Here is a 26,240-nt window from a genome sequence, read left to right as displayed (position 1 = left end):
CTGTCTTTAATTTAACTATTTTTTAAAATAAATTATTATTATTAACAAACAGGAAAAATTTAGGTAAACACATTTTCTTTTGGCAATTTACCAACCCAGTAAAAAAAATGTAAGTTGCGTGGACAACAACGTGCCCGATTACAGCAAGTTGCTAGTACCAACCAACGTTATCTGTGTTCTTCACAGATGTCTTAACGTAATGTGATTAATTTGAACACAGCCTTTTTGCTACCATAACGGTACAAGTTGTATTTAACTTACCTCTACATGCTTGCGCAGGTTTGATGTGGAATTTTTAAAAGCTGCTAACTCGGCCTCTCTGGGCAAACACAGCTTACACTGCATAATAAAGCTGTTGCCTTTTTTGCACTTGAAGCCGAAATGGTCCCTTAAATACGGCCAGGGGTTCACATCCGTTTCTTCGAGTTCAGGGTCAGCAGAATTCGACGGGGCTTCTTTTGTCACTGGATCCGTAACACCGATGTCAGACTCCATCTTTAACGTGACCTTAGCGCCAATTTGTTCTACTACCCATCGTTCCCTGCAGTATTTCCGAAGCGCAATGTTTTTTTTTAAATTTTTAATTTACTCAGTAACGGGTGTGATTGAAAACGTAGCGAACTACAATACTTTTTAAAAAATATACTTAAGTAAAAGTAAAATTACAGACTTGAAAAATTACTTTAAAAAGTACAAATACACAAAAAAACTACTCAATTACAGTAACGCAAGTAAATGTAATTCGTTACTTTCCACCTCTGTGCACAGCTGCTTCTTCTCCTCTCATTCTCCCCCCTCCCTCTCCTGTTTCTACTTCAATCATGAACCTGATCAATGATCAGCTGATCGGCTTTTCTCTCTTGTTTGTTTATCGCCCACTTTGCGCCAGAAAGAGGAAACCAGCGGATGTCGTGCTAAACAACAGCAGCACGTTTAAGCTTGATCAGCTGTTGTTAGAATGTATTTAATATTAATTTCTAGTAACAGCTGATGTTTGCTGGAGCCACAGCTGTAAAACCTGCTGGTCATGATATCGGTTTGGTTATCTGGTGAGAGGGAAACATGAAGATGAAACCAGGAGATGTTCCTACTGGATCATCAGAGCTGAACAGGTGATGGAGAAACAGGTTTACCTTTTAGGTGACATGAATGGGTTGAAGGGAAGTTATGAACTGTTTCTGAGAGACAAATAACACCAGGATCCTTTTTTATGTAGCTGACAGCTGGTAACTGTGCAGGGGCGGATCTAGCAAAGTTTTGCCAGGGGGCCAGATAGGGCATTAACAGGGAGAGGGGGGCACAAAGAAATACTTTTCTTTCTTTTTCTCATTTAAAATGTCTCGCTTTTCATAGTAATTTTTTTAGGGTCCCATCATAATTTCTTCAGAAGTAGCTAAGCCAGTATTTTCCCACATTTTCTAGATTCTGTACCAGTACTGTGTGTAAAATGCCATCAAAAAGTCAATTAAGTTTTATTCTTTCTCACCTGTCTTTCTATCTCCTTTCACTTTTTAAAGGTTGCCATGTTAGAAAAAATATTTTGCCCTGCCATGCTGTTTATTGATGTGGCAAATGAATGGTTTATGAAAATATATCTAAATCTGTCATCAGTAATCAGTAATGATCATGTCTCACCTCTAGTCTTCTCTGTCTTAATTTCAGGTTTTCACCATGTGTCGTAGATAGTTCAGGAGGTTAACTCGACCAAGCAGTCTACTTTCGGGTACTGTTTAGAATACCAGAATAGGGAGGATGGTGTAGGTTTACGTTTATTAGACTGATGCATATATACCAACAAGACAGTGTACATCACTGTGACAACAGCGTTTGTTTTCATTCAAAGGCTTTATGGTTTTTCCTATAATACCTGGTGGGCCGGTCTCTAGTCAAAATGCCCTGGCCGATTATATGTCCCAGTCCAGCCCTGTATGTTTGTTATTCAACTTGTGTTAAAACATTAAATCACGTAGCCAGAACTGTATGTTGTACTCCACTACTGCATGGTACAAAAGTCCCCTCCTCCATCCCCATTTTCTTGGAGTTTGGCGAGGCCACTGAGGCAGTTAAACAACTCCTTGGTAGCAGGACCCCTGGGGTGGACGTGGTTTGCCTTGAGTTCCTGAAGGCTCTGGATACTGTAGGGCTGTTAGTTGATACACCTCTGCAACATCGCATGGAGATCTGGGGCATTGCCTCTGGATTGGCAGACTGGATTGGTTCTCATCTTTAAGAAGGGGAACTAGAAGGTATGCTCAAAATACAGAGGGGTCACACTCCACGGTTTCCCTGGGAAGGTCTATGCCAGGGTACTGAAAAAGAAAGTGACTCTGTGGTTGAACCTCAGATACAGGAGGAACAATTCGGGTTTCATCCTGGTCGTGCAACAGTGGACCAACTCTTTATCCTACCAAAGATATTTGAGGGTGCGTGGGAGTTGAAGAGGCTTGGACCGCATTGCCGGTAATAAGTGGGTCTCATTCCTGATTTCATTTTTTTTTTTTGCAGAGGATGTGGTTCGGTTGGCTTTGTAATGTAACAATGCTGTCATAATATTTCTTAAGTAATTTTGCTAGTCTACTGTACAATATCCAGCTAGGTCATCACTGTAAATAAGTTAAATCTAATCGAGAAGATGGAACATGATGTACAGAAACCCTGAAAAAAACAACAACTAAACATCCTGTTGATGTTACTGCTAGACAGATAACATCAGAAGCCCATGTGCACAAGACATGGGCTTCTATCTGTACGTATAACCGCAAGCTCTTAGCTGTTGACCTTCACTGAAAGTTCTCAGTGCTTGTTTTCTAATTTCAAAGTCTTTACTGTTGATGTATTGCCATGTCTTACTCGAATATGGTTAGAAAGCAAACAATGTCATTAGTTACACTTGATCTTCTCCTGCTGTGACAGACATCGCACTATTCTCTTTTGTAGTACCGGTTTGGACCCGCTTTTGCATTCAGAAGTGCCTTAATTTGTCATGGAATGGATTCAACAAGATACAGTGCTAGCTGTACAGTTTAATACTAAAGCAAAGTCCCATTCTGTAAAAATGGCTGTCACATTTCTGTATTTTCTGTTTAATTAAACAGTTTATCTTATCTCATCTTATGTAATGTTATGTTATGTCATGGTATCTCTTCTCATCTCATCTCAGTCTCATCTCTTCTTATGTTATGTCATCTTATCTTATCTCATCTTATGTAATGTTATGTTATGTTATCTCTTCTCATCTCAGTCTCATCTCTTCTTATCTTATGTTATCTCATCTCATCTCAGCTCAGCTGATCTTATCTTATTTGAACAGGGTTGAACAGGGACTCTTTCATCTGGGGAACAGGAGGGACATTTACATTGACAGCAAACTCTCTCACAGAATTTTGTTGAATTAAGATGGTCTTGAAAAATCCAAAATATATTTACTTTCCTGTATTTTCTGTTTAAATGATTTTGTTTTATTGATTTTATTTCAGTTTCCCCATCCACTTTCTATTGTGATATCACATTTATTTTATTGAATTTTAATAATATTATTTTTAATGTTTTGGCTTCTCTAAGTAACGCAGTAATCTCCCATTTTGGGGGGAATTAATATATATTATCTAAAGATATCATTGTTAAGAATATTATAAGTAAAGTAAAAGCATTAGAAAGATAGATATATAGTTTTCAATGATGTTTGACTATGAGATTGCGAACTGCAGGAACTCACTGATGTGGTTTTGTTGGAAACTTCATGATAAGCAATTACACATACAATAAGTGCATCATGACCTATTTCAGTGCTCCAGATGCACAGCTTTACCGTTGTTGCATGGGTCTTGGGTATAAAATAAGTTCCTCTGACCTAGAAAAGAACATCCAACCTCAAAGCAACCCACTTGTAGCGGCCCACATGAAGTCAGAGCACGGAGGTCTTCGGTGAAGCTTTCATCCTCTTTAAACTCTTATCTCCACTTGTATCTAAATGTCACATACTTTATATCTATCTATAAATATATATGTAATTATTTTTATGTCTCTTTTAAGTTTATGTCAAGAGTCACAAAGAGGAATGATGCTTTATAAAACGTCCCATGTTGCACGGCTGGCTCTGTCTTATCAGGGTGTGTTGATGCAGGTCACGCTGGTCACATGTCTAACATGTGTGACCCAATATGTCTCTTTTCAGTTTTCCTATAATTACAACTTCTAGTTTGTATTTGGCCAACATATGACGCAATGAGCACTGAATAATATAAAAAGCTTTTTCAAAAAGCTTCTGTATTTTGCTTTTATTTCAATTCAGTTCAGCGAGCAATACTTTTTAACCACACTGTTTTTTATGTGACAGTTTTAATAATTTTGTACTTTACAAATGTCTTTGTATAAATACAATATATAATATGATGCATAATTATTGTGCCCTACCCTAAATACAAGCAAAGTTGTAACAAGTTTAATTGATCACTTATTTTATAGAAAGTACTTTTTAATTAGAAGGGTTTTTTTTTTCCTTGTATTGGTCTTATGTAAGGTTTTACCATTTAAAAGTTTCCACTCTTGGTTGGACAGAATTTTGGGTTCTATAAATAAAAAAAATTAGGGGGGTTTTCATGACAGTCTAGCACCACTGATGTGGTCAGAGCTGAGGTATAAATGAAGCTGCTCAACAGTGCACCCCCTTTCACTCCACTTGAAGATAGGCGAGACAACTTTATCATCAGAATCACTGTTGTCAACGGAAACAAAGACATGGTGACAATCAAAGCCATGGCGATGGTGATCGCACTCACTATTTGTCTGACTGCGAACAGTTCTGACGGTATGTACTTGCTGCCTTTCTGTTTTTCATCTTTAATTTTATTTATTTATTACTATTATTTATTATTATATATTTTCTTTCCTTTTTTCACAGGCTATCGTTACTGCTGTCGAAGATATATGACAGGCCGATTACGAGATGTTGAAATCAAGGGGTACTCAGTCCAGACTATTAAGGAGATGTGTCCCATTGATGCCATCATGTGAGCGTCACTAAAATCATTTTAAAGGTTAAAGACAGCTTCAATGATAACCGTGGGTGTATAAATATTTACATATTGCTTTCTTTTAATGCAGTTTCCACACAAAGAAGGGGAAAGCATGCGCCGATCCAGCTCTGAAGTGGGTGATGGACGCTGTTGATCGTTTAAGGTGAGATTTTTAGAAAGAAAATAATGAACAAATGTTCTGATTTGAAACAAACAGCAAGAGAAGTAACTCCATCTATCATCATTTTAGGACTAAAGCGCAGAAGATCCACCAGAACAACTCACTGTAGCAGAAATAGAGGATCGTCTGAGCTTTTTAAGGATGCCAGCTACAGCAGACTGTTTTCTATGTGAGATTTCCAGCAACCAGCAATGCATCACTGTTTTTAAATCCAGTTAACTCCAGCTTGAAGAGCCTGCTGTAAATGGCAAATGTGTTGTTCAGCAATGCATATCTCAGCTCAGTTGTAAGAGCTTGTATCATATTATGTCTTTATCGTATTTGTAAATCTTATTTTTTGCTTTTATATGTTTATAAAATAATTTATAAAAAGAGTCATTTGTTTCATTAATGGTTTTGTAGTTTCATCTAATCATTCAAATAAAATGGGTACCTGTTCCAAGTCTAAAACAACTTGTTCTTGTGTGCTGTTTATTTTTTTATCGTTAGAATTATTTCTGGTGTACACAGCCTAACTTTGACTATATGTATATATAATTATTCAATCTCCTTATTGCATCACACTTTGATTGCATCACTTTTTTGTATTTTTCTATTTAATCAGCTGCTGTAACACAGTAGCTTCCCAACTTTTGTGATAAAGAAAGTATTTCTCATCATATTCTAATTACATTATCACAAACTGAGAATGCAGAATTCTAACTTATTGTAAATGCGGTGATTTAAATGTTCAAACAAGGCATCCACATGTTTTTTTGGCCACACGGCACCACAAATGGACATTTTTAAAGTAATTTACAAAAACTTCCCATAGTCTAAGTCGATATATTTGATGTGGAAAAGCACAGAATTCGATGGGCATTCATCCATCACGTCTCCGCCAAGTAAAAAAAAAATCTTTCCTTGCTTGGAAGCAAGGTTCACTCAGAAAAAAGCAATCTACATGTAGCAGATATGAGATAAAGGCATATTACAGATGATATATTTTATTATGCTCTCTATTTATTATGATAAAATAAGATCGATATAATAAGAAATTCATGGACTGACAGTCACTCAGTCTCAAAAAATGGAAACAAAGTGGCAAAAAATCCCCAAACAAACAAAATCCCAAACTCTCTCTTATTGATATGCAGACAATGTTATTTATGTATTTTTTAAAGTCTTATGATGCCATAGTCAAGCGTTTTACACGTTCATCCAACAAGTAAAGGAGCAGACTGAGTTGAAAGCAGACACCGTTAATGTCGTTAGTATCACAGATCAAAACAAAAAGACCCGTTAAAAACACCTGCCGCAGTCCCCTATCAGTCAGAGGAAGCGGTACAATTAAATCGGTATCTCTCATTTTCTCCGCTTTGCTTTTCTCCCCACTGAAGAATCTGCTCACATCTATAATCCCACATTCTTTTTATCATTTTATGTCTCCTGATGGCCTGTTGTCACAGAAACATGGCATGTTTTGAAGCCATAATTAAAATTTGGACACATCTGTTTATGTCGAGAGAGGCCATAAACAGAGGATTTTTTTAATGCCAACTTAAGTTTGACTCGGGTCAGACCAACAAGTACCCTGGATTTGATCTTTTAGAACATGAGGAATGCTTCATAGGATGAACGTTGAGTAGAAATAGCCTTGAAAAAAAATGAACTATTCACTTAAACTGAATTGCTCAAACATAATAACATCAGTGCTGTACAGTACAAACACACCAATATGATGATATACAGAACACAGAAATAGAAAAACAGTTAAAAACAGTTACACAGGAGATTTTCTGAACTTTACTGTAAAATTTAAACAATGCTGTATAAATGTCATTCCATAATCATACCAATGATTGCAAACACTACCATTGTTTTGATCCAACAATGATCCAAGCAGTTCCTCTTTGTTTCACTGGGGAAAGTGGCAGGATTTCTGCAAGCACATTTGCTGGTGTGTACTTGTCTTTGTTTCTTTTGTTTCTTTGTCTTTTCTCCCTTAATCACATACACATCAGCATTTCCACTACTGGGATCTGGCAGATACAGATATTATATTTTACTCTTCCCAGCTTATTGGCACTGCTGTCGAAGGATGTCACAGAGATGTGTCCCATCAATGCTATCATGTGAGCATCTTTAAAATTATTTTAACAAACTGCTTTAAAGATCAAAAAATACGAAATTAGTGTTTACTGTGGGTGTAAAAATATTTACATATTGCTTTATTTTAATGTAGTTTCCACACAAAGAAGGGGAAAGCATGCGCCAATCCAGCTCTGAAGTGGGTGATTGACGCTGTTGATCATATAAGGTGAGATTTTTAGAAACAGAATAAAGAGCAAGTGTTCTGATTTTCTAAAAAAACAGCAAGAGAAGTAACTCCATCTATCATCATTTTAGGAATAAAGCACTGAAAATCCACCAGCACAGCTCACAGGGGCGGAAAAAGAAGACCATCTGAGCTTTGTACGCACACGGTGGATGCCAGCTAAAGAAACACTTCACTCTTTTATATTCCACTGACGCCCGTCTCGTGGAACCTGCTGCAAATGACAAATATGTTGTTAAACAACAGCAATATCAGCTCAGTTTTAAAAGCTTGTGTAATATTTTAATTTTATATTCTTTGTAAATGTAAGATAGGATTTTGTAGTTTCATATAAATGCTGAAATAAAATGAGCACATGTGCCAGATCTGCTTGTGTGCTGTTGTTTTCTGTGGTGAAAACATCCAGCTTTGGAAGTTCTGTGCTGCTAATAGTTAAACAATGACAGATGAGAGTCCTGTGACATGAGTAGGAGGAAGTCATGGGAGCTGAAGAAGGAACCGGTATTTCGGTTGACATGGTGTCATTAGCTACCACTTAATTATTAAAGTAACATTCATGTAATAATCAAGTAATACAGCAATAATGGTTTGAACTGCATAATATTAAATTGCAGTTTATTTAATTGGGTAATATGGGGTCATAAACTGGATGTAATAATGTCTGTGAAGCAATGCAAATTAGAAATATTATAATATATAGTGTAATACATTAATAAGAATATATAACTGCTAGGAATAAAATAGTGATATCTATGTATGTACATTTTTATATACTAACTTTAAAGTGGTAGTAACCTCATAATAATAAGATAATACTGGTTGATGCTTTAATATATTAGAAAAGTGTTATTATATTATGACGATGAAATTAAACTTGCCTTACATCCCCAGCATGTGTTTGAAGGTAACTGTGTAAATATTCTGTCAGTTGCTGTCTTTTAAAACCTGGAAACGCCTGAGATAGTTTCTATGCAATAACCAGGAATCCGGGCTGCAGAATGCATAACTCCCTGTTTTCTCTCCATGTTAATAACCTATGAAAGCAAACTCAAGTAATGTGTTACTTTGTGTAACCATCACATTACTTTGTCATAATTGAATGAGTTTATTTGCAGTGCTCATGAACGCAAATCATACAGTCTCGATTTACAAGGTCGTTGTAGAGGAAAATCCATTAATGAGGTCTGAGCTCCAATCGCACGTGAAGAGGAACAAAATTTTCTCCACCCCTCGCTCTCGCACAGATTTCTCTCAGCAGGATAACTTCTCCACAGAAGAGAGGGACAGGTAAATAATCGTAGAGGAACACAAGCGGCAGAGTTGCAGACTCGAGCAGGTTTCAATAACATGGTTAATTCAACACTCAGACGCAGACTAAGGATCTCTCCCAGTATAAGTAGTGGCAGGTTGATCAGCACATGACAAACAGGTGAGCTTGATTGTGTCAGGTGTGCCGAGTGGAAGGTGGGAATTCTGGAAGGATCAAACCCTTGCAAGACAAAGCATGGTTAGGCACACACACACAAACACATCCACACACTCATAGTGATAAAGAAGGAGAGAGAGAATGGCAGCGATGCACGGGAGGACCATGACAGCCTTGGCTGTTATAATGGGTAGACGCCTGACCTGATGGATACAGACTCTTTGCTCACTCAAAAGAAATGCACTGATTTACTGACTTTTCTGTCTTTGTCTTTTGTCAGTCAACACCTAATACACTTGTGTGGACTTCCTCTTCTGTATCAAGCTAGAGCCGCTTGCCACTTGCGGTAGTTTATGTGTAATAACCAGAAATGAGAAATATGTAACCAAGACATGAGGTGGTTTTGGTGGAAAGTTTATAGTAAGCAATTGCATTTATAGTCCGTGCATCGTGACCTATTTCAGTGGTTCAAATGCACAGCTTTTCCTTTGTTGCATCGGTCTTCGGTATAAAATAAGCCCCTTTGACCTAAAACCTTCGTATAACCTCAAAGCAACCCACGTGTAGCGCCCACATTCAGCAAGAGTACGAAGGTCTTCAGTGAAATACCTGATCCTCTTCAAACACTTATCCCCACATGCTTCTAAATGTCACACACTGTATTAGTTATTTTTAGGCATTTTACATTTTAAGTGCATGTTGAGATTCACAAAGAGGAACAACACCTTAAAAACCTAACATGCTAACATGTGTCTTTTTAAAGTTCTTTCAAAAAACATACCCAAATACTAAGCTTATGTACACATTTTACTGCAGTTTAGTCCATTATAATTCAGAAGGAAATGCTTTTTTTGCTGGGTTTTCGCTGTGGAGGTTTCGTTGTGGTTTTTTAAACCACACTTTTTATTGTGACAGCGTAAATTACTTTCTACTTTGCAAATTTTTCTCTGTGTTTACAGTTAACATGATATGATGTTTTCTTAAAGGTTAAACAGTCCCACCATGAAGACAAGTGAGTTGGAATAATTGTAGATGATCATTTAGTTTCTAGAATTCATTTTTATACAACCTGTTGCACACATGTTGGTTATCGTGTTGTGGGTCATGTTGTTTTCTATGTGAGCTTTGCCGCCAGCAGCCAGCGACTCTTTTGGTTTGCTGGTTTAAACAATGCAGTATCAGCGCGCGTGTAAGAGCAAATCTTTATAAATGCATTTTGTGTTGTGCCGTTTGAATGATGTATCATTCCTCCTTTACTCTTAATTCTCTATTTAACAGGTATTACAGTCACAATTTGAATTCTACTGGAAGGATTGTACAGCACACATTTTTGTTAACTTTAAAAAACAAGACATGGGTTCCCAAGTTTGAAATTATTTTGGATTTTTTCTAATCAATGCAGGATCAAAAATACGGCCTTTGCATAAGTCTTGTTGTAAGCTGCAGCTTAACCAGACATTTTTGGTCACCTTTAATGAGCTTCAGGCATTCTGGCTGGAAATTTCTTGGCACTGACTCTGCCACAAATTTTTTGATTACTATCAAAAGTATAGGCCATTGGTGTCCAACTCCAGGCCTCAAGGGCTGGTGTCCTGCAGGTTTTAGATACTACCGTGGGTCAACACACCAGAATCAAATGATTAGTTCATTACCAGGCCTCTGGAGAACTTCAAGACATGTTGAGGAGGTAATTTAGCCATTTAAATCAACCGTGTTGGATCAAGGACACATGTAAAACCTGCAGGACACCGGCTCTTGAGGCCTGGAGTTGGACACCCCTGGTGTAGGCTACCAAAACATTTAATTGGCGTGTATCTATACTTTTGTTCCTGTGTGGGTTACAATACCAGCATTCATTTTATATTTAATCTCCTAGTTGTGCCAGATTTTGAATTACTACGGTGTAAACCTTTTTGTATTTTCTGTTTAATCGGCTGCTGTAAGACAGTTATTTCTTCTTCTTCTTCTTCTTCTTTTTTTTTTTGGCTGCACATTGAAAACACATATTTTCCATAGCCCAGGATGACATCATTGATGTGGAAAAAGCATAAAATTTTATGGACACTGGTCTATCAAATCTCCACCAATGGAAAATCTTTCCTTGCTTGAAAGCAAGGCTCATTCAGAAAATCTACCTGTAGCAGATATGAAATAACAGTTAATTACACAATGGTAAGAAAAATCTGTCATAACACAGGAAAAGATAGGCCTGAAGCAAACCCACTCACACAGACAGAGTGGGTTTGCTAGTTTCAGTTTAGTTTTTATTATATTTTGTATTTATGATGATACGATGATAAAGAATAGAATAAATATTAGAGATCTAGAGTGATTGTAGTGATCTCAGTCTCAAAAGCACATTTGACCGTGTCCACGGAGTGTCCTGAGAGATGCTCTGGGAGTATGGGGCATCTAAGAGCCGATCAATCCTTATACTTCTATTGCAAGACCTTGGTCTGCATAGCCGGCAAATAAGTTAGACATGTTGCTGGTGGGTGTTGGACTCCACCAGGGCTGATTCTGATCATAAATTTTATGGACAGAATTTATAGCAGTAGTCAAGTGGCAAAAGGCTTCCACTTTGCTCTCAGAATCTCGTATCTGCTTTTTGCAGATGATGTGGTTCATCAGCACCTCCAAGTCTGAGGTCATAGTCATCAGCCAGAAAAGGGTCGGGGGTGAGTTACTGCCCCAAGTTGATGAGTTTAAGTATCTCGTCTTGTTCACGAGTGAAGGGAGAGGGCAGCCGGAGATCGACAGACAGATTGGTTCTGCAGCTACAGTGATGCAGACACTGTACATGTCTGTCATAGTGAAGAGAGAATGTAAAAGCGAAGCTCTCATTATACCGGTCGATCTACATCCCTAACTTCACCTATGGTCATGAGGGTAGTGACTGAAAAAACAAGATCGTGGGTACAAGCGGCAGAAATGAGCTTCCTCCGAAGGGTAGCTGGCCTCTCCCTTAGAGATAGGGTGAGGAGTTTGGCTATCTTTGAGCAGCTCAGAATAGAGCTGCTGCTCCTCCACATTGAAAGGAGCCACTTGAGGTGGCCTGGGTATCTGACATGCCTCCTGAGTGCCTCCTGAGTGAGGTGTTCCAGGCATGTCCCACCGGGAGGAGGTCTTGGGGCAGACACAGGACATGCTGGGGAGATTATATCTCTCAGATGGACAGTTTGGCATGTTTGGTGACGTTAACAGCAATGGCTGCCACTGATTACTTACATCCTTTTACTTGATCAATGTACATTTTTATTGCAACAATCCAAAACAGCGAAAAATACAATGACAAGTCCAGAATATTCTTCAGTAAAACCTCAAAGGTACTGAATGCTCAAAAATATGCTGAAAGGAAACTTAAGCATATACTCCCACACAATGTAACTGTTTAATTTAACATTAAACACAGTTGAGGCTCACAAATCACATTACCATCTAAGTGGGAATAAATAAAATACATATGCAACAGTGGGAAGTGTAATAGTTTATACTTCCAGTGTCTTTGAATGAAACAGTTCGGCTATACTTCTATTTGCTCTCCAGTTGTATTTAGCAGAGGCTGAGCAACCCAAGCGTCTTCCTTCTTCTTTTTCCTAACAAAAGATAAAGATGGAAACACCACAAAGGAGAAACAAAGATGTTCTTTTTATGAACAAATACGCGAAACACTGATACATCTTACACCACATTGTTTGTTTTATTAAAACAGACACTTATGTGTCCTTGTATTTGAATACAAATACCATATATAAAATATCACACTTGGGTAATAAAATAGTGACAGGTTTATAATTGAATTTTTGTCTCAGCCTTTTGGATTATGACCAGTAAAAATCAATGGTTGTAGCTATGTTTAAACCAGTGACATTTCCCTAATTTAAGAATGACGCTTTTGTGATGTCAATGCTGAGAGTCACAAAAAGGAGCAACGCCTTATAAAATTTCCCACATTGCACTGCTGGCTCTACAGGAGTCTTTGTCAGGTCAGGGTGTGTTAATGCAACAATTAATATGTATGATGCAATGTTTTTCTTTTAAATAGCCCATAATTATCATTCCTTGCTTCCTACTGAGCTGGTTTGAAATCAATTCCTCCCAAAAGTTACACTTTTTTACACAGTTAATGAGTAACCACACTACCTTTTTGTGACAGGTGTGTGTATGTGCATAAACACTGTAAGACTGGAAAAGTGTTAAATAAAAGTTGTTCCATAAATTTCCATAATCAAAACAAATGTTTCCAAACACTGCCATTGTGTGGATTCATACGCCCCTCCTACTTGTGCCTCTGCTGGGACTTTTTGTGATGATGTCACATGTCTTGATGCATTTAGAGCTGAGGTATACATGAGGCTGCTGTGATTAGCAGGTTACCAGCACAACCTCTCTGACTCCACCTGAAAAGGCGAGACAGTTTCATCATCAGAGTCACTGCTGCCAACACAAACGAAGAAGACATGCTGCCAATCCGAGCTGTGGTGGTGATCGCACTTACTGTTTGTCTGACTGCAAACACATCAGCAGGTTCGTATTTGTTGCTTTCTTGTCCTTTCTTGCCTTTCTATGATTTGTTTCTTGTTTAGTCACAAATTGTCTTTCCTTCTTTCACAGCTTATCCTGACTGCTGTCGAAGGTACATGACAGGCAAATTACCATATTCAGCCATCAAGGGGTACTCAGTCCAGACTGTCACAGAGATGTGTCCCATCAATGCCATCATGTGAGCATCATTACAATTACTTTAACAAACTGCTTTAAAGAAACTAGTGTTTACTGCGGGTGTGCAAATATTAACATATCGTTTTATTTTAATGTAGTTTCCACACAAAGAAGGGGAAAGCATGTGCCAATCCAGCTCTGAAGTGGGTGATTGACGCTATTGATCGCATAAGGTGAGATCTTTAGAAACAGAATAAAGAGCAAATGTTTTGATTTTCTAATAAACAGCAAGAGAAGTAACTCCCTCTATCATCATTTTAGGAAAAAAGCGCAGAAGATCCACCAGCGCAGCTCACAGCTGCAGAAATAGAAGATCATTGGAGCTTTTTAAAGAGACCACTGATGCCAGCTACAGAAAACAAAGTTTTTTATGTGATCTTTGCATCCAGCAACTGTTTTATAGTCCAGTGAACTCCATCATGTGGAGCCTGCTGTAAATAAGAAAGATGTTGTCAAACAATGGACATATTAGCTCAGTTTTAAGAGGTCTATAATATTAATTTATACTTTGTAATTGTAATATTTTGGTTTTGTGCATGTACTGTTGTGTTAAAAAAGAGTAATTTATGCAATTGTTTTTGTGGTTTTATACATACATTGAAATAAAATGAGTACCTCTTGTGGGTCTAAAACTATTAGCACGTATGCGCTGTTGAATTTTTTCACACTAAACACGTGACACTGCATTCCTCCTTTAATCTTTCCAGAGTTCCAGCACTAGACATTTGTGTCATAACATGAAACCTAGAAAACAGCTAAACAATAACTGACGAAACCTCTCATAGGAGGAAGTTGTGGGAGCTGTTTATGTAAAGCATGTAGTAGAGCAGGTATTTCATCAGCTATGATGAAGTGGAAGGCTTAGAAGGCTTAAATTAGAGCTGCAAAATGCATAACTGCCTGTTTTCTATCCACTTTAGTGTTAATACCCCATTCAACTTTAAACTTGAAGTAATGTTATGATTAACTGCCTCAGTTTGTCTTTGTCAGTCACATGATTCTGGAGTGAAGCCAAGGAAGTCTAGCCAGGTAGCAGGTGGCAGTTGAGCTGATGGTAACAGACTCTTTGCTCACTCATTCAAGAATGCACTGATTTACTGACTGTCAATAACAGTCAATACTAAACACACGTGTGTGTGGCTTTCCTCTTTTGTTATAACACTGGAAACATCTGTGGCAGTTTGTGTGTAATAAGGAGAAATCAGTGCTACAAAATTCATAATCACAAATTTCTCCTTAATTTTCTACAATTAAAAACCATAAAAAAACTTGTCTGTACTTTCGAACAGAAAATGTTAAAATATTCACATGACCTTGACAACAACACCTGATTAATGGCAGATAACCAACAAGGAAGTTGCTGGGACATTTCCACAGTCCTACCTGCGGGCAAAGACAGGTGAAATTTTCCGGCGGCCCTGCCAGAACCACAGAGCTGCCAGAGAACAGGGAGGAGTCTACAATAGGGGAAGTCCAGGTCCTCAAACAGAGCTGCACCTACACACTCTGCTTGGCTGGTTCAGCTTCCTGTAACCATCTTTGCTGCATTCCTGTAAATTTCACTTTTGCATTATATTTAAAAACAAAAGACTAGCTACATTATGTACTCATGAAACTTGGAGAAAGGAAAGCTGCTGCAGCTGTGTGCAGAGGGAGCTCGGTTTCAATTTGGGCAAATTTCCTCCCTCAAGTACTTTAACATTTATGCTTTACACTTTAATAATATTATTTAACATTACACCACAAAATTATGTGAATAAAATTCGTTTTTAGAAGGTAATCATGCTTCATCTGATATCCTGTTTGACTTTTTAACAATTACTCACTTAACACAACACAATGACGTGAATATGATCAAGTGGGGCTGCTGGTACACTGAGGGTACACACTGCAGGGATTCTATGCATTATAAGTTCACTATTACACACACCCGGCTCAAAATAAAGTAATGAAAAAACTGTGGCAGTGCAAATATTTTTCTAAAGATTTACTAGGTCAACTTTATGCACAAAATTAAAAGATTTGCTTTTCACTCTAAAAAAGAAAACATTGGTAAACCTTAAGATATATCAGAACAACATGATGCAATGCCTTTCTGAAAATTCTCAGCTTTTGACTTTTGTTGCTGACTTTAAAAAGAGCTCCTCATTTAGTCAAAAATTCTAGCAACCTGGACTTTCTTGTTCATCTAATTACAATATTCCTAAGTGGTTGAAAATAAACTTGTAGCTTCAGTGGTATGTATTCCCCCATTCTCAGAGGCTTGGCTTGTATTGCTCCCACCTGGCGACCTGGGACTTTTCATCTGTTTGGCTGCTGTACTAACCACTGCACCGTGGCAACACATGAACCCTTCCTTTACAAACATTTAGCTGATAAAACTACATTTATTTAATGTAGAATAAATAAAATGAAGAGGACACAGCAGAAGGTTAGCTGAAACACTGTTTCTTCTGAATAGGTAAACCACACTAGTTTGGTTAAAGCCATAATCTTTGCAGGTAACAAGTGAACTGGAAATGCATCCCAATCATTCTATGAATGAATTATCACATGCTTGGCTGGCTGGATTGTTAGATGTTTGGTTTGTATGGTTGTTTGGTTTGATGATGGGTTGGATGGTTGGAGGGTCAGTATTACTTTTACTATTAAGAAACTGTGTCCTTTATTCACATTTACTTATCAGAATTTTGTCTTTGCTGATTTAAAACTCAGTAGTTTAGTGTTATTCTTAAAAATGCAACTAAAAAGTTTTCAGCAAGACTAAAAATGAAATCAGATATATTGAGTTTAATATAGTTTGTTACTTTTATGTCAAAAACTTTAAATTAGTGTATATTTACCCAGGCATACTTGAGTTTTTCATAAGCTTGTCTTTTATTGAGTACTTTACATCAGGTGCTGTATGGCTTGTTGCTGCTGGATCTGGGGTCATTTTCCTGGAATAAGAAGGAAAATGTGATCTCGCCTACTTAATCTTTAAATTGTTTTGAAACAGACATTTAATCATACCTGGGATTTTTTCAAACTAATATTATCAGTGAAATAGTAAGCATCTGCACATATTTGGTCTATAAATATCACAACATTCCATAATCAGTGCAATTTCAGAAGCCTGCAGATCCATGGATCCATATGTATTTATAGGTCCCTCCCACATGTTCCACCTGTTTTGTTTTTATTTTTAACTTTCAATGCTGGGATTTTTCTAGTTCGCTAAGAGCTGAGGTATAAATGAGGCTGCTGTGATCAGCACATCACCAGCACAACCTCTCTGACTCCACCTGAAAAGGCGAGATAGTTTCATCATCAGAGTCACTGCTGCCAACACAAACTAAGAAGACATGCTGCCAATCCGAGCTGTGGTGGTGATCACACTTACTGTTTGTCTGACTGCAAACACATCAGCAGGTTTGTATTTGTTTCCTTCTTGTCTTATTTTCTTTAATTTTTTTCTGTTTAATCACATTTACACATAAGCATTATTTTTTGTTCTCTGTTATATGAACAAATTGTCTCTCCTTCTTTCACAGCTTATCCTCACTGCTGTCGAGGGTACATTACAGGCAGATTACCATATTCGGGCGACCGTGTCTCAGGGGGTTGGGAAGCGCATCTGTAACCGGAAGGTCGCCGGTTCGATCCCTAGGCTCTCTGTCCTGGTCGTTGTGTCCTTGGGCAAGACACTTTACCCTACCGCCTACTGGTGTTGGCCAGAGGGGCCGATGGCGCGATATGGCAGCCTCGCTTCTGTCAGTCTGCTCCAGGGCAGCTGTGGCTACAACTGTAGCTGCCTCCACCAGTGTGTGAATGCATGAGTGAATGAATAGTGGCATTGTAAAGCGCTTTGGGTGCCTTGAAAAGCGCTATATAAATCCAATCCATTATTATTATATTCAGCCAAGAAGGGGTACTCAGTCCAGACTGACACAGAGATGTGTCCCATCAATGCCATCATGTGAGCATCATTACAATTATTTTAACAAACTGCTTGAAAGAAATTAGTGTTTACTATGGGTGTACAAATATCAACATATTGCTTTATTTTAATGTAGTTTCCACACAAAGAAGGGGAAAGCATGCGCCAATCCAGCTCTGAAGTGGGTGATTGACGCTATCAATCGTATAAGGTGAGATTTTTAGAAACAGAATAAAGAGCAAGTGTTCTGATTTTCTAATAAACAGCAAGAGAAGTAACTCCATCTATCATCATTTTAGGAATAAAGCGCAGAGGATCCACCAGCACAGCTCACAGCTGCAGATATAGAAGATCATCTGAGGTTTTTAAACAGGCCGCTGATGCCAGCTACAGAAAACAAACTAAGAGCTTGTATAATATTTATTTATACTTTGTAAATATCAGATTTTGGTTTTTGCATCTAGTGTTGTGTCAAAAAAAGCGTAATTTATGAATATGTTTTTGTGACTTTATACATGCATTTAAATAAAATGAGTACCTGTTGCAGGTCTAAACTATTACCAGTTATGTGCTGTTGAATTCACATTTAACACGTGGCGCTGCATTCCTCTTTTTTATTTTGTTTCCTAGTTTGTAACATTGAAAAATTCCAGCTTGGAAGTTCTGTGCTGCAATCTAATCGTTAAACAATAGCAGATGAAAGTCCTGTGACATCAGCAGGAGGAAGTCACAGGCTGTTTATTTAAAGCATGTATCAGAATAGGTATTTCTGTGCAGACAAGATATCATCAGCTCTGATGATGGTGTTTAGTTGCACTTTTTACTACAGGCTGGTAATAATGATGCAATAGTGGGGTAATGAGGTGGAAGGAACCCAGTAATAACACAGAAAGAGGACGTTATTACTAATTACTAAAGTAATATCAAGGTCATATCATGCATCACAATTGTTTGACAAAAACCAATATTAGACTAATTGGGTGATAAGAGGCCAGAAAATGGGAATAGTGGGAAATGTAGAAACAACATATGCCAATAAAACAATGCCAGTTAGTACAGCAGTATATCGAGGACAATATGATAAACTGCTAGCAATAAAATTGTAAGAACTGTGCATTTGAATTTTTATATACTGACTTTAAAGTGGTTGTAACCTCATAACAATAAGGTAATATGGGTTAATGTCTTAACATATTATGATGCTAATATGAATCTTACCTTACATCTGCAGCGGAAACATTATTATATGTGGCCTGTTACCTGGAAACATCTGAGATACTTTCTGAGCAGCTATACAACACTTTGATAATCAAATGTAGCTTTAGGCCACATCAGTATGCGAGTGAAAGTGATTTTTAGATGGCATGGATACACAGTGGTCATGTGGCGAGTCCTTCATGTGCTGCTGTGCACTGCCACCCACTGCTGGTACTCTGCACTGTAGTGCAGAGTGGCTGTTCAGCATGTCTTATGCTCTTATGGTCACTTCACATTTTGCTTGATCATTATTTACAGTTTCATAATCGCTTTATTGGGAAATGTTGTTTCTATATTATTATTCCAATTTTCTGGCCTCTTATCACCCAATTTACGGTTTCTTATGGCAGTTTGTTGTCTTTTCTGGTCATTTTGTGTATAATTGATTTAATTAATTTTATTTTTAAATCTCATTGTGGTCCCTGAATCTTTGGCTCCTTGCTTTTTCTATGTCTCTTTATTCCTTAACTGTTTTGGCATTTTGTTTGTTGCCTTCTAGCTTTACACTTCTTTGTAATAGTTTTAAATGCTTATATTTTTTCCTAGTAGTTTTTCATTGTATGTATTTATGTATTTGTTTGATCAGATAAATTAACTGCAATATAGTTTACTACCTCTAGTCTAAGGAGCTTGGAAAGAAAAGCGTCTGGACTTCTTTGAGTTGCTTGAAGACGTTTCACCTCTCATCTGAGAAGCTTCTTCAGTTCTAAGGGTCAAATGGTGGAGAGTCCCAGATTTAAACCCAGTGGGAGTTTCCCCCCAAAGAGGGACAAAGGACCCCCTGATTATCCTCTAACTAATCACATGAGCCAAGGTGTGAAAATGGGTGTAGGTCACAATCAGCCGGGTTTCGGGTGAGCTCATTGTGAAACCTAACCCCACCCTATCATGTGATTTCCTGAGGTCAGATGGCCCAGGATGTGAGTGGGCGTTAAGGCGTCTGGGAAGGGATCTCAAAACTGGATTATAGATGGCAGAGAGTTGGTGTCGTAAACCACCGCCTCTGTTCAAAGATGGTCGCTCACAGTGGACATAGATGCTTCTTTCACTCCTCTTTCAAACCATCTGTCCTCTCTGTCCAAAATGTGAACATTGGCATCCTCGAAAGAGTGACCTTTGTCCTTTAGATGCAGAAGGACTGCTGAGTCTTGTCCCGTGGAGGTGGCTTTTCTATGTTGTGCCATTCGCTTGTGAAGTGGCTGTTTGGTCTTTCCAATGTAGAGGTCTGGCCATTCCTCGCTACACTGTACAGCATACACCACATTGTTAAGTTTGTGTTTTGGAGTTTTGTCTTTCGGGTGAACCAGTTTCTGTCTGAGTGTGTTGCTGGGTCTGAAATACACTGGGATGTTGTGCTTGGCGAAAACTCTCCTGAGTTTCTCTGATACACCAGCTACATATTCATCGTGACCTTTTCCAGCTCTCCAAATCCACAGGTTTTCATTTTTATTTGTAATTTTGCATTCGTTGATAATTTATCCTCTTTAACCCTTTAAAGCCAGTTGGAGCGGGCACGCTCCGTTTTGTGTAACTATTTTTAAATCCCGGTAGCACTGCAACCACGTAAGCTAGCGCAATAATTTTTTTTGCATATGAAACCAGAGGAGTTGTACTTACATCTTATGCCATCAGCCTGTCCTAAGTCACGGTTTCCTTCCACATATAGCTTTGCAAAAACTGCATAAAAAGCACTTGCAGCAACAAAAACATAATATTCCAGAAACACGCTTTGCCGATCCGATCAGCTGTTCGTAACACTTCCTAGTCCATCAACTCGAATTATCGCATGTCCGCCCTGACTTGCCTGAAACCGGAAGTGACATCATTTTGCGGAAATTTAGTTTTTACTATCAGGGCCTTATGAGCCTATACTGGTGTTTTTAAAAGTTATGTTTGACTTTATGACTTTCTGTGTCGTTTCTGGGATGCTGAGGACTCATATTGCACTGCTGGAAATAGTTTATTTTGATGCATATGCTGGGTTTTTTTGCAAATTTGCATTATAATATTTATTTTCGTTTTTCCTGCAGTATATAAAAATTGGTGTATTTCAAAAATAAAACTATGAAGACACTCAAAATAAATTTCCTGTGGTGGGAAACTATTTTGTGCAACTTTTTTGTATTTACAGTTTTGAGGGATAAGCCTCTTAAATTTCTCTAACTAGAAATATATGTTAAAAAAACAAAAACGATTTTCAATTTTTTGGTAGTTTATTGCACTTTTTTGCAATTTATGTAATTACTATGCACTTAATGCATACATATTATTAAAATTTGGGCTATAATGGTTGTATTTATGTATATCAGCTTGAAATGCTCCCAAAAATGGCACTACAACATGTAAAAATATAATATAAGCTCTGGCGGACTTGGGTTCTATGGTAGGTCTTAAAGGGTTAAACACTTTATCCCCATGTGCTTCTGAATGTCTCACACTGTATTAGTTTTATTTTTGCATCTTTTATGTTTTAATTGTTTTAACTGCCTGGTGAGTCACAAAGACACTCCTTATAAAACTTCCCATGTTGCAGGAGCTGGCTTTGCAGGAGTCTTGTCAGGGAGTGTTAACCTAACATGTGACCCAATATTTGTATGAATATATATATATATCTTTAAAATTTATATAAATTTATAATTGTGTGGATAGATAGATAGATAGATAGATAGATAGATAGATAGATAGATAGATAGAAGGGGTGCAACGATACTCGTATCGATATTGAACCGTTCGATACAGTGCTTTCGGTTCGGTACACATATGTATCGAACAATACAAAATTTTTAATTTATTTTATCAACTTTTTTTTCTGACGATGCTGTCTGTGTTGAGAGCTCAGTGGATCTGCGTTCGACTACTCCGCCTAGGCACAGATCCACTGAGCGCAGCGCAAGCTAGCAAGACAGAAGCTAAGCTCGTTGCAACATGGCAAATTGAACCTCCCCCACCCTCATTCAGATGTGGCCTTTGGAACTATCTTGGTCTTCATGTGAAGTATGACCCTGAAGGTAAGCACGTCATGGACAAAAGTAAAACAGTATGTTGGATGTGCCACGCAATGCTCAATTACATGGGTGGGAACAACTGCGTTAGCGCAGTTTGCTCGTTAACGTGTTGACGCTGTCCAGCCCCACGCACGGGGCGATCCGCGGTAGCTCGTTAACGGAGATTTGCCGTGTTGTGGCGTTAACGTCATTTCAGATTAACGCTGACAGCACTAATGGGAACACAACGAAGCAGACAAAAACAACAAGCACGCATGCTACAAACTTTACCCGAGTCATTCAGACAGCCGTTAGCACATGATTCTCCTTATTGGGACCTGATATGTTTAATATGCTGCTGAGAATATAGCCCAGAAGAAGCGTATACTATAGCTTTTATTTTGGAAAGAGCCATTTCTCTGTAATAAACTCTCTTTTCCAAAGATGAGTGATTTCTCGATCAGATAGATTTATTATTTTATCCCTTTGTTGTTTCAGCAACATTAAATTTAAAAACTGTACATTTGAGTTAAAATATATATTTATAATTTTAATAAATGACAAATTAGCATGAACGCATGAACATTTTTTTGTATCGAAAAAATATCGAACCGTGACACCAAAGTATCGAACCGAACCGTGAATTTTGTGTATCGTTGCACCCCTAATAGATAGATAGATAGGTAGGTAGATATTAGGGCTGCCACGATTAGTCGACTAGTCACGATTACGTCGACTATCAAAATCGTCGACGACTGATTTAATAGTCGACGCGTCAGTTGAAGCTTTGTAAGATCACAAAAGACGCAGGAATAAGTAGTAGGATTTAAGAGTGTAATAACGGACTTAAACAGAAGATGGCAGCACTGCATGTACAAGGATGCCAGCTGCCGTTAAACCCCGAAGAAGAAGAAGTAGCTCGGTCCCAGAATTCATAGCGCAGCCCAGCTCAGTTTCCAACAATGGCGGAAGCTAGTTAGTTTTAATATTACTCTTATTATTCTTTCTGGGTCACAAAATAAACATTTAACATATGTTCAGGCGAGAATGTAGCTGTGTAAACCTCAAATATCTGCTCAGTTTATCAAGACGCCACATATTTTTAAAAGCGCTCCGACGTTTTCGGAGACGTCTGTTACCCACTAGCACGATAGCTAGCCGGGGGCAAGGCTCACTAGAGCCCGTGAGAACACCGGACTCCCGGCAAATCGTTTTCAAACCCACCGCTGTCTTTCGCTACTCAGGTTAAACATATATAAGTCACTTAGATAACTTAAAAATGTTATTGTTTGGCTTTTTTTTAGTATTTTATTTGTTCCTAAGTAAATCGGTTTGGCTGAGATTAAAGTTATAGTTTTTACACAGCTGAATAAACGTCAAGCAGACAACTGATTATCAGAAGTGTGAGATGCTCGAGAATTTACTCCGGTGTCCTGTTATATTTTAGATAGCAAGGAGTTTATTAAACTTCACCGAAACAATCTGCAAATTTCATTAAAATTTAATAAACTATCATCTTGTCTTTATTTTTAGTTAGCACATACCTTAAACACTTAAAGCTGTAAGCTAATGATAGTTATATAAGAGCAGATGCATGCCGGTGCAATAAGCTGTACGTTTTATGTCCAATGGATGCATGATCTGATTAGTCGACTAATCGCAAAATTAATCGGTGACTAGTCGACTATAAAAATAATCGTTTGTGGCAGCCCTAGTAGATATAGATATATACATATACAGTGGCTTTAAAATTGATTCATGTCTGTGGCTGTAATGTGACAAAATATGGGAAAGTTCAAGGGGGCCGAATACTTTTGCAAGCCATTGTATATATATAAATTCCCCACTCGCCTTTGTGGGTGGTCAATCCTTCAAGCTCGGGTCCTCTACCAGAGGCCTGGGAGCTTGAGGGTCCTGCACAGTATCTTAGCTGTTCCTGGGACTGCGCTCTTCTGGACAGAGATCTCCGATGTTGTTCCCGGGATCTGCTGGAGCCACTCGCTTAGCATGGGAGTCACCGCACCTAGTGCTCTGATTACCACTGGGACCACCGTCACCTTCACCCTCCACATCTTCTTGAGCTCTTCTCTGAGCCCTTGGTATTTCTCGAGCTTCTCGTGTTCCTTCTTCCTGATGTTGCTGTCATTCAGACCCGCTACATCGATCACTACGGCCGTCTTCTCATGTTTGTCTACCACCATTATGTCCGGTTGGTTAGCCACCACCATTTTGTCCGTCTGTATCTGGAAGTCCCACAGGATCTTAGCTCGGTCATTCTCCATCACCCTTGGGGGCATCTCCCATTTTGACCTCCCAAATACTGTTTGCTTTATTTATTCATTCATCATTTTAAAGTTTGGATTCTTTTTCTGGACAGACGTTTGAAGCCTAGAAATGAAAAAAACTAAAAATGATCGTAGATATACAGGCATATAGAACAGTTAGACAGAACACTTTTTTGCACTGATATTAAATTTTTAACATTTAATAATTTTGCTGGAACAAGAACACCATCTTTTCCTCACCTGCTTGGAAATATGTCATCATGAATGTTTGTTTTTTTACTGATATCATCTGTGAAATAAACATGTGCACACATATTTGCATGTTTACTAAAGTCAATACAAAGGTATGCAGACACTAACACAGTGTAGTTTGTATTTATAGCCCCTCCCACCTGTTCCACCTGTTCCTCTTTTTTTATCTTTAACTCGGGAAAATGCTGGGACTTTTTGTGATGATGTCACATGTCTTGATGCGTTTAGAGCTGAGGTATACATGAGGCTGCTGTGATTAGCAGGTTACCAGCACAACCTCTCTGACTCCACCTGAAAAGGCGAGACAGTTTCATCATCAGAGTCACTGCTGCCAACACAAACGAAGAAGACATGCTGCCAATCCGAGCTGTGGTGGTGATCGCACTTACTGTTTGTCTGACTGCAAACACATCAGCAGGTTTGTATTTGTGGCTTTCGTGTCTTATTTTCTTTGATTTTTTTCTGTTTAATCACATTTACACATACTCCACTATCTGGATGTGGTAGACACATATTTTAAATAAACACATTTTCTTTCCTTCTTTCACAGCTTATCGTTACTGCTGTCGAAGGTACATGACAGGCAGATTACCATGTTCAGCCATCAAGGGGTACTCAGTCCAGACTGTCACAGAGATGTGTCCCATCAATGGCATCATGTGAGCATCATTACAATTACTTTAACAAACTGCTTTAAGGATTAAAAAAAAACTTGACACAACATTAGTGTTTACTGTGGGTGTATAAATATTAACATATTGCTTTGTTTTAATGTAGTCTCTACACAAAGAAGGTGAAAGTATGTGCCAATCCAGCTCTGAAGTGGGTGATGAACTGTGTCGATCGCATAAGGTGAGATTTTTAGAAACAGAATAAAGAGCAAACACTGTGATTTTCTAATAAACAGCAGGAGAAGTAACTCCATCTATCATCATTTTAGGAATAAAGCACAGAGGATCCACCAGCTCAGCAGCCAGTGATTCCTCGCTGTTTTATAGTGAACGGCGTCTTATGGAGCCTGCTGCAAATGACAAATATGCTGCAGATATCAACTCAGTTTTAAGAGCTTGTGTAATATTAAATGTTTGTATTCGTTGTAAATATAAGAGTTGTCCATGAATTAAGCTGTGGTGAGAAAGCGTAACCAGTTCCATTATTGGTTGTGTGGTTTCAGGGAAACATTGAGTACCTGTTCAGGTCTAAAACCACTTCTGCTTGTGTGCTGTTGAATTTGTCCACATTAACACGTGACACTGCATGCCTCCTTTTATCTTAGTTCTTTGTTTATCTTCTCACGCTGAAAGATTCCAGCTCTGAAAGTTCTCACTGTGAGACGTTTTCTGGAAGTTCTGTGCCACGTGATAAAAAACCTAGGAAGTCATTAAACATTAATAGGTGAATTTCCAGTGACATCACCAGAAAGACAATGTGGGACCTGTTTCTTTAAAGAACGTTGCAGAGCAGGTATTTCTTTGTTGACAGTTAGATGAGAAATCTGCCCTGATTTTAATCTGTAGCTTTTCTGTGGTTAAGCTAGTTTGACCTTTGACTTAGTATAATACCTCGTTACACATTACCTGCATTCATTTTGTATTTAATCTTATTGTATCATATTCTGATTTATGAAGATCTTCATTTTTTTGTATTTTCCATTTAATTTTCTGCTTAAACACAGTCATTTCCCAGCTATTGGCATAAATAAAGTATTTCTCATCTTATCCTAATTATATTTTGCTAGATTCTGTGCATGCAAGGAACCGAGGCTCATTCAGAAACAGCCTATAGGCAGCAGAGAGTTATCAAAATTAATTTTTTTTAAAAAATTATTGGTTTTAGTGTTAAGTTTTACTCACTACGATAAACTTGGCTGCAGTGGTAAGCG

General features: G+C 38.1%; 4 protein-coding genes across 4 annotated transcripts; all 4 read left to right on the top strand.

The window, feature by feature from the left end:
- Window positions 1-4,475: 4,475 nt before the first annotated feature.
- Window positions 4,476-5,633, top strand: LOC146367536 (C-C motif chemokine 20-like). The gene is made up of 4 exons (XM_084913505.1): window positions 4,476-4,807; window positions 4,901-5,009; window positions 5,104-5,178; window positions 5,266-5,633. Exons 1-4 carry the CDS (start codon window positions 4,642-4,644, stop codon window positions 5,303-5,305), a joined length of 390 nt encoding a protein of 129 aa, XP_084769631.1. The 5' UTR covers window positions 4,476-4,641; the 3' UTR covers window positions 5,306-5,633.
- Window positions 5,634-13,297: 7,664 nt separating this feature from the next.
- LOC146367535 (C-C motif chemokine 20-like) lies at window positions 13,298-14,165 on the top strand. Its single transcript, XM_084913066.1, has 4 exons — window positions 13,298-13,466; window positions 13,554-13,662; window positions 13,760-13,834; window positions 13,923-14,165. Exons 1-4 carry the CDS (start codon window positions 13,400-13,402, stop codon window positions 13,969-13,971), a joined length of 300 nt encoding a protein of 99 aa, XP_084769192.1. The 5' UTR covers window positions 13,298-13,399; the 3' UTR covers window positions 13,972-14,165.
- Window positions 14,166-17,005: 2,840 nt separating this feature from the next.
- LOC146367534 (C-C motif chemokine 20-like) lies at window positions 17,006-18,001 on the top strand. Its single transcript, XM_084913065.1, has 5 exons — window positions 17,006-17,072; window positions 17,195-17,253; window positions 17,570-17,619; window positions 17,717-17,791; window positions 17,880-18,001. The coding sequence occupies exons 1-5, from the start codon at window positions 17,006-17,008 to the stop codon at window positions 17,926-17,928; spliced, it is 300 nt and encodes a 99-aa protein (XP_084769191.1). The 3' UTR covers window positions 17,929-18,001.
- Window positions 18,002-24,594: 6,593 nt separating this feature from the next.
- LOC146367533 (C-C motif chemokine 20-like) lies at window positions 24,595-26,036 on the top strand. The gene is made up of 4 exons (XM_084913332.1): window positions 24,595-24,776; window positions 24,909-25,017; window positions 25,136-25,210; window positions 25,299-26,036. The coding sequence occupies exons 1-4, from the start codon at window positions 24,710-24,712 to the stop codon at window positions 25,336-25,338; spliced, it is 291 nt and encodes a 96-aa protein (XP_084769458.1). The 5' UTR covers window positions 24,595-24,709; the 3' UTR covers window positions 25,339-26,036.
- The last annotated feature ends 204 nt before the right edge of the window (window positions 26,037-26,240 follow it).

The sequence above is a fragment of the Perissodus microlepis genome, chromosome 18 (genome assembly GCF_051167445.1).
Source record: "Perissodus microlepis isolate ML-2025 ecotype Zambia chromosome 18, ASM5116744v1, whole genome shotgun sequence".
Lineage (NCBI taxonomy): Eukaryota > Metazoa > Chordata > Actinopteri > Cichliformes > Cichlidae > Perissodus > Perissodus microlepis.
The sequence above is the reverse complement of the archived record's forward strand: the minus strand, read 5'-3'. Positions and strand labels throughout refer to the sequence as shown.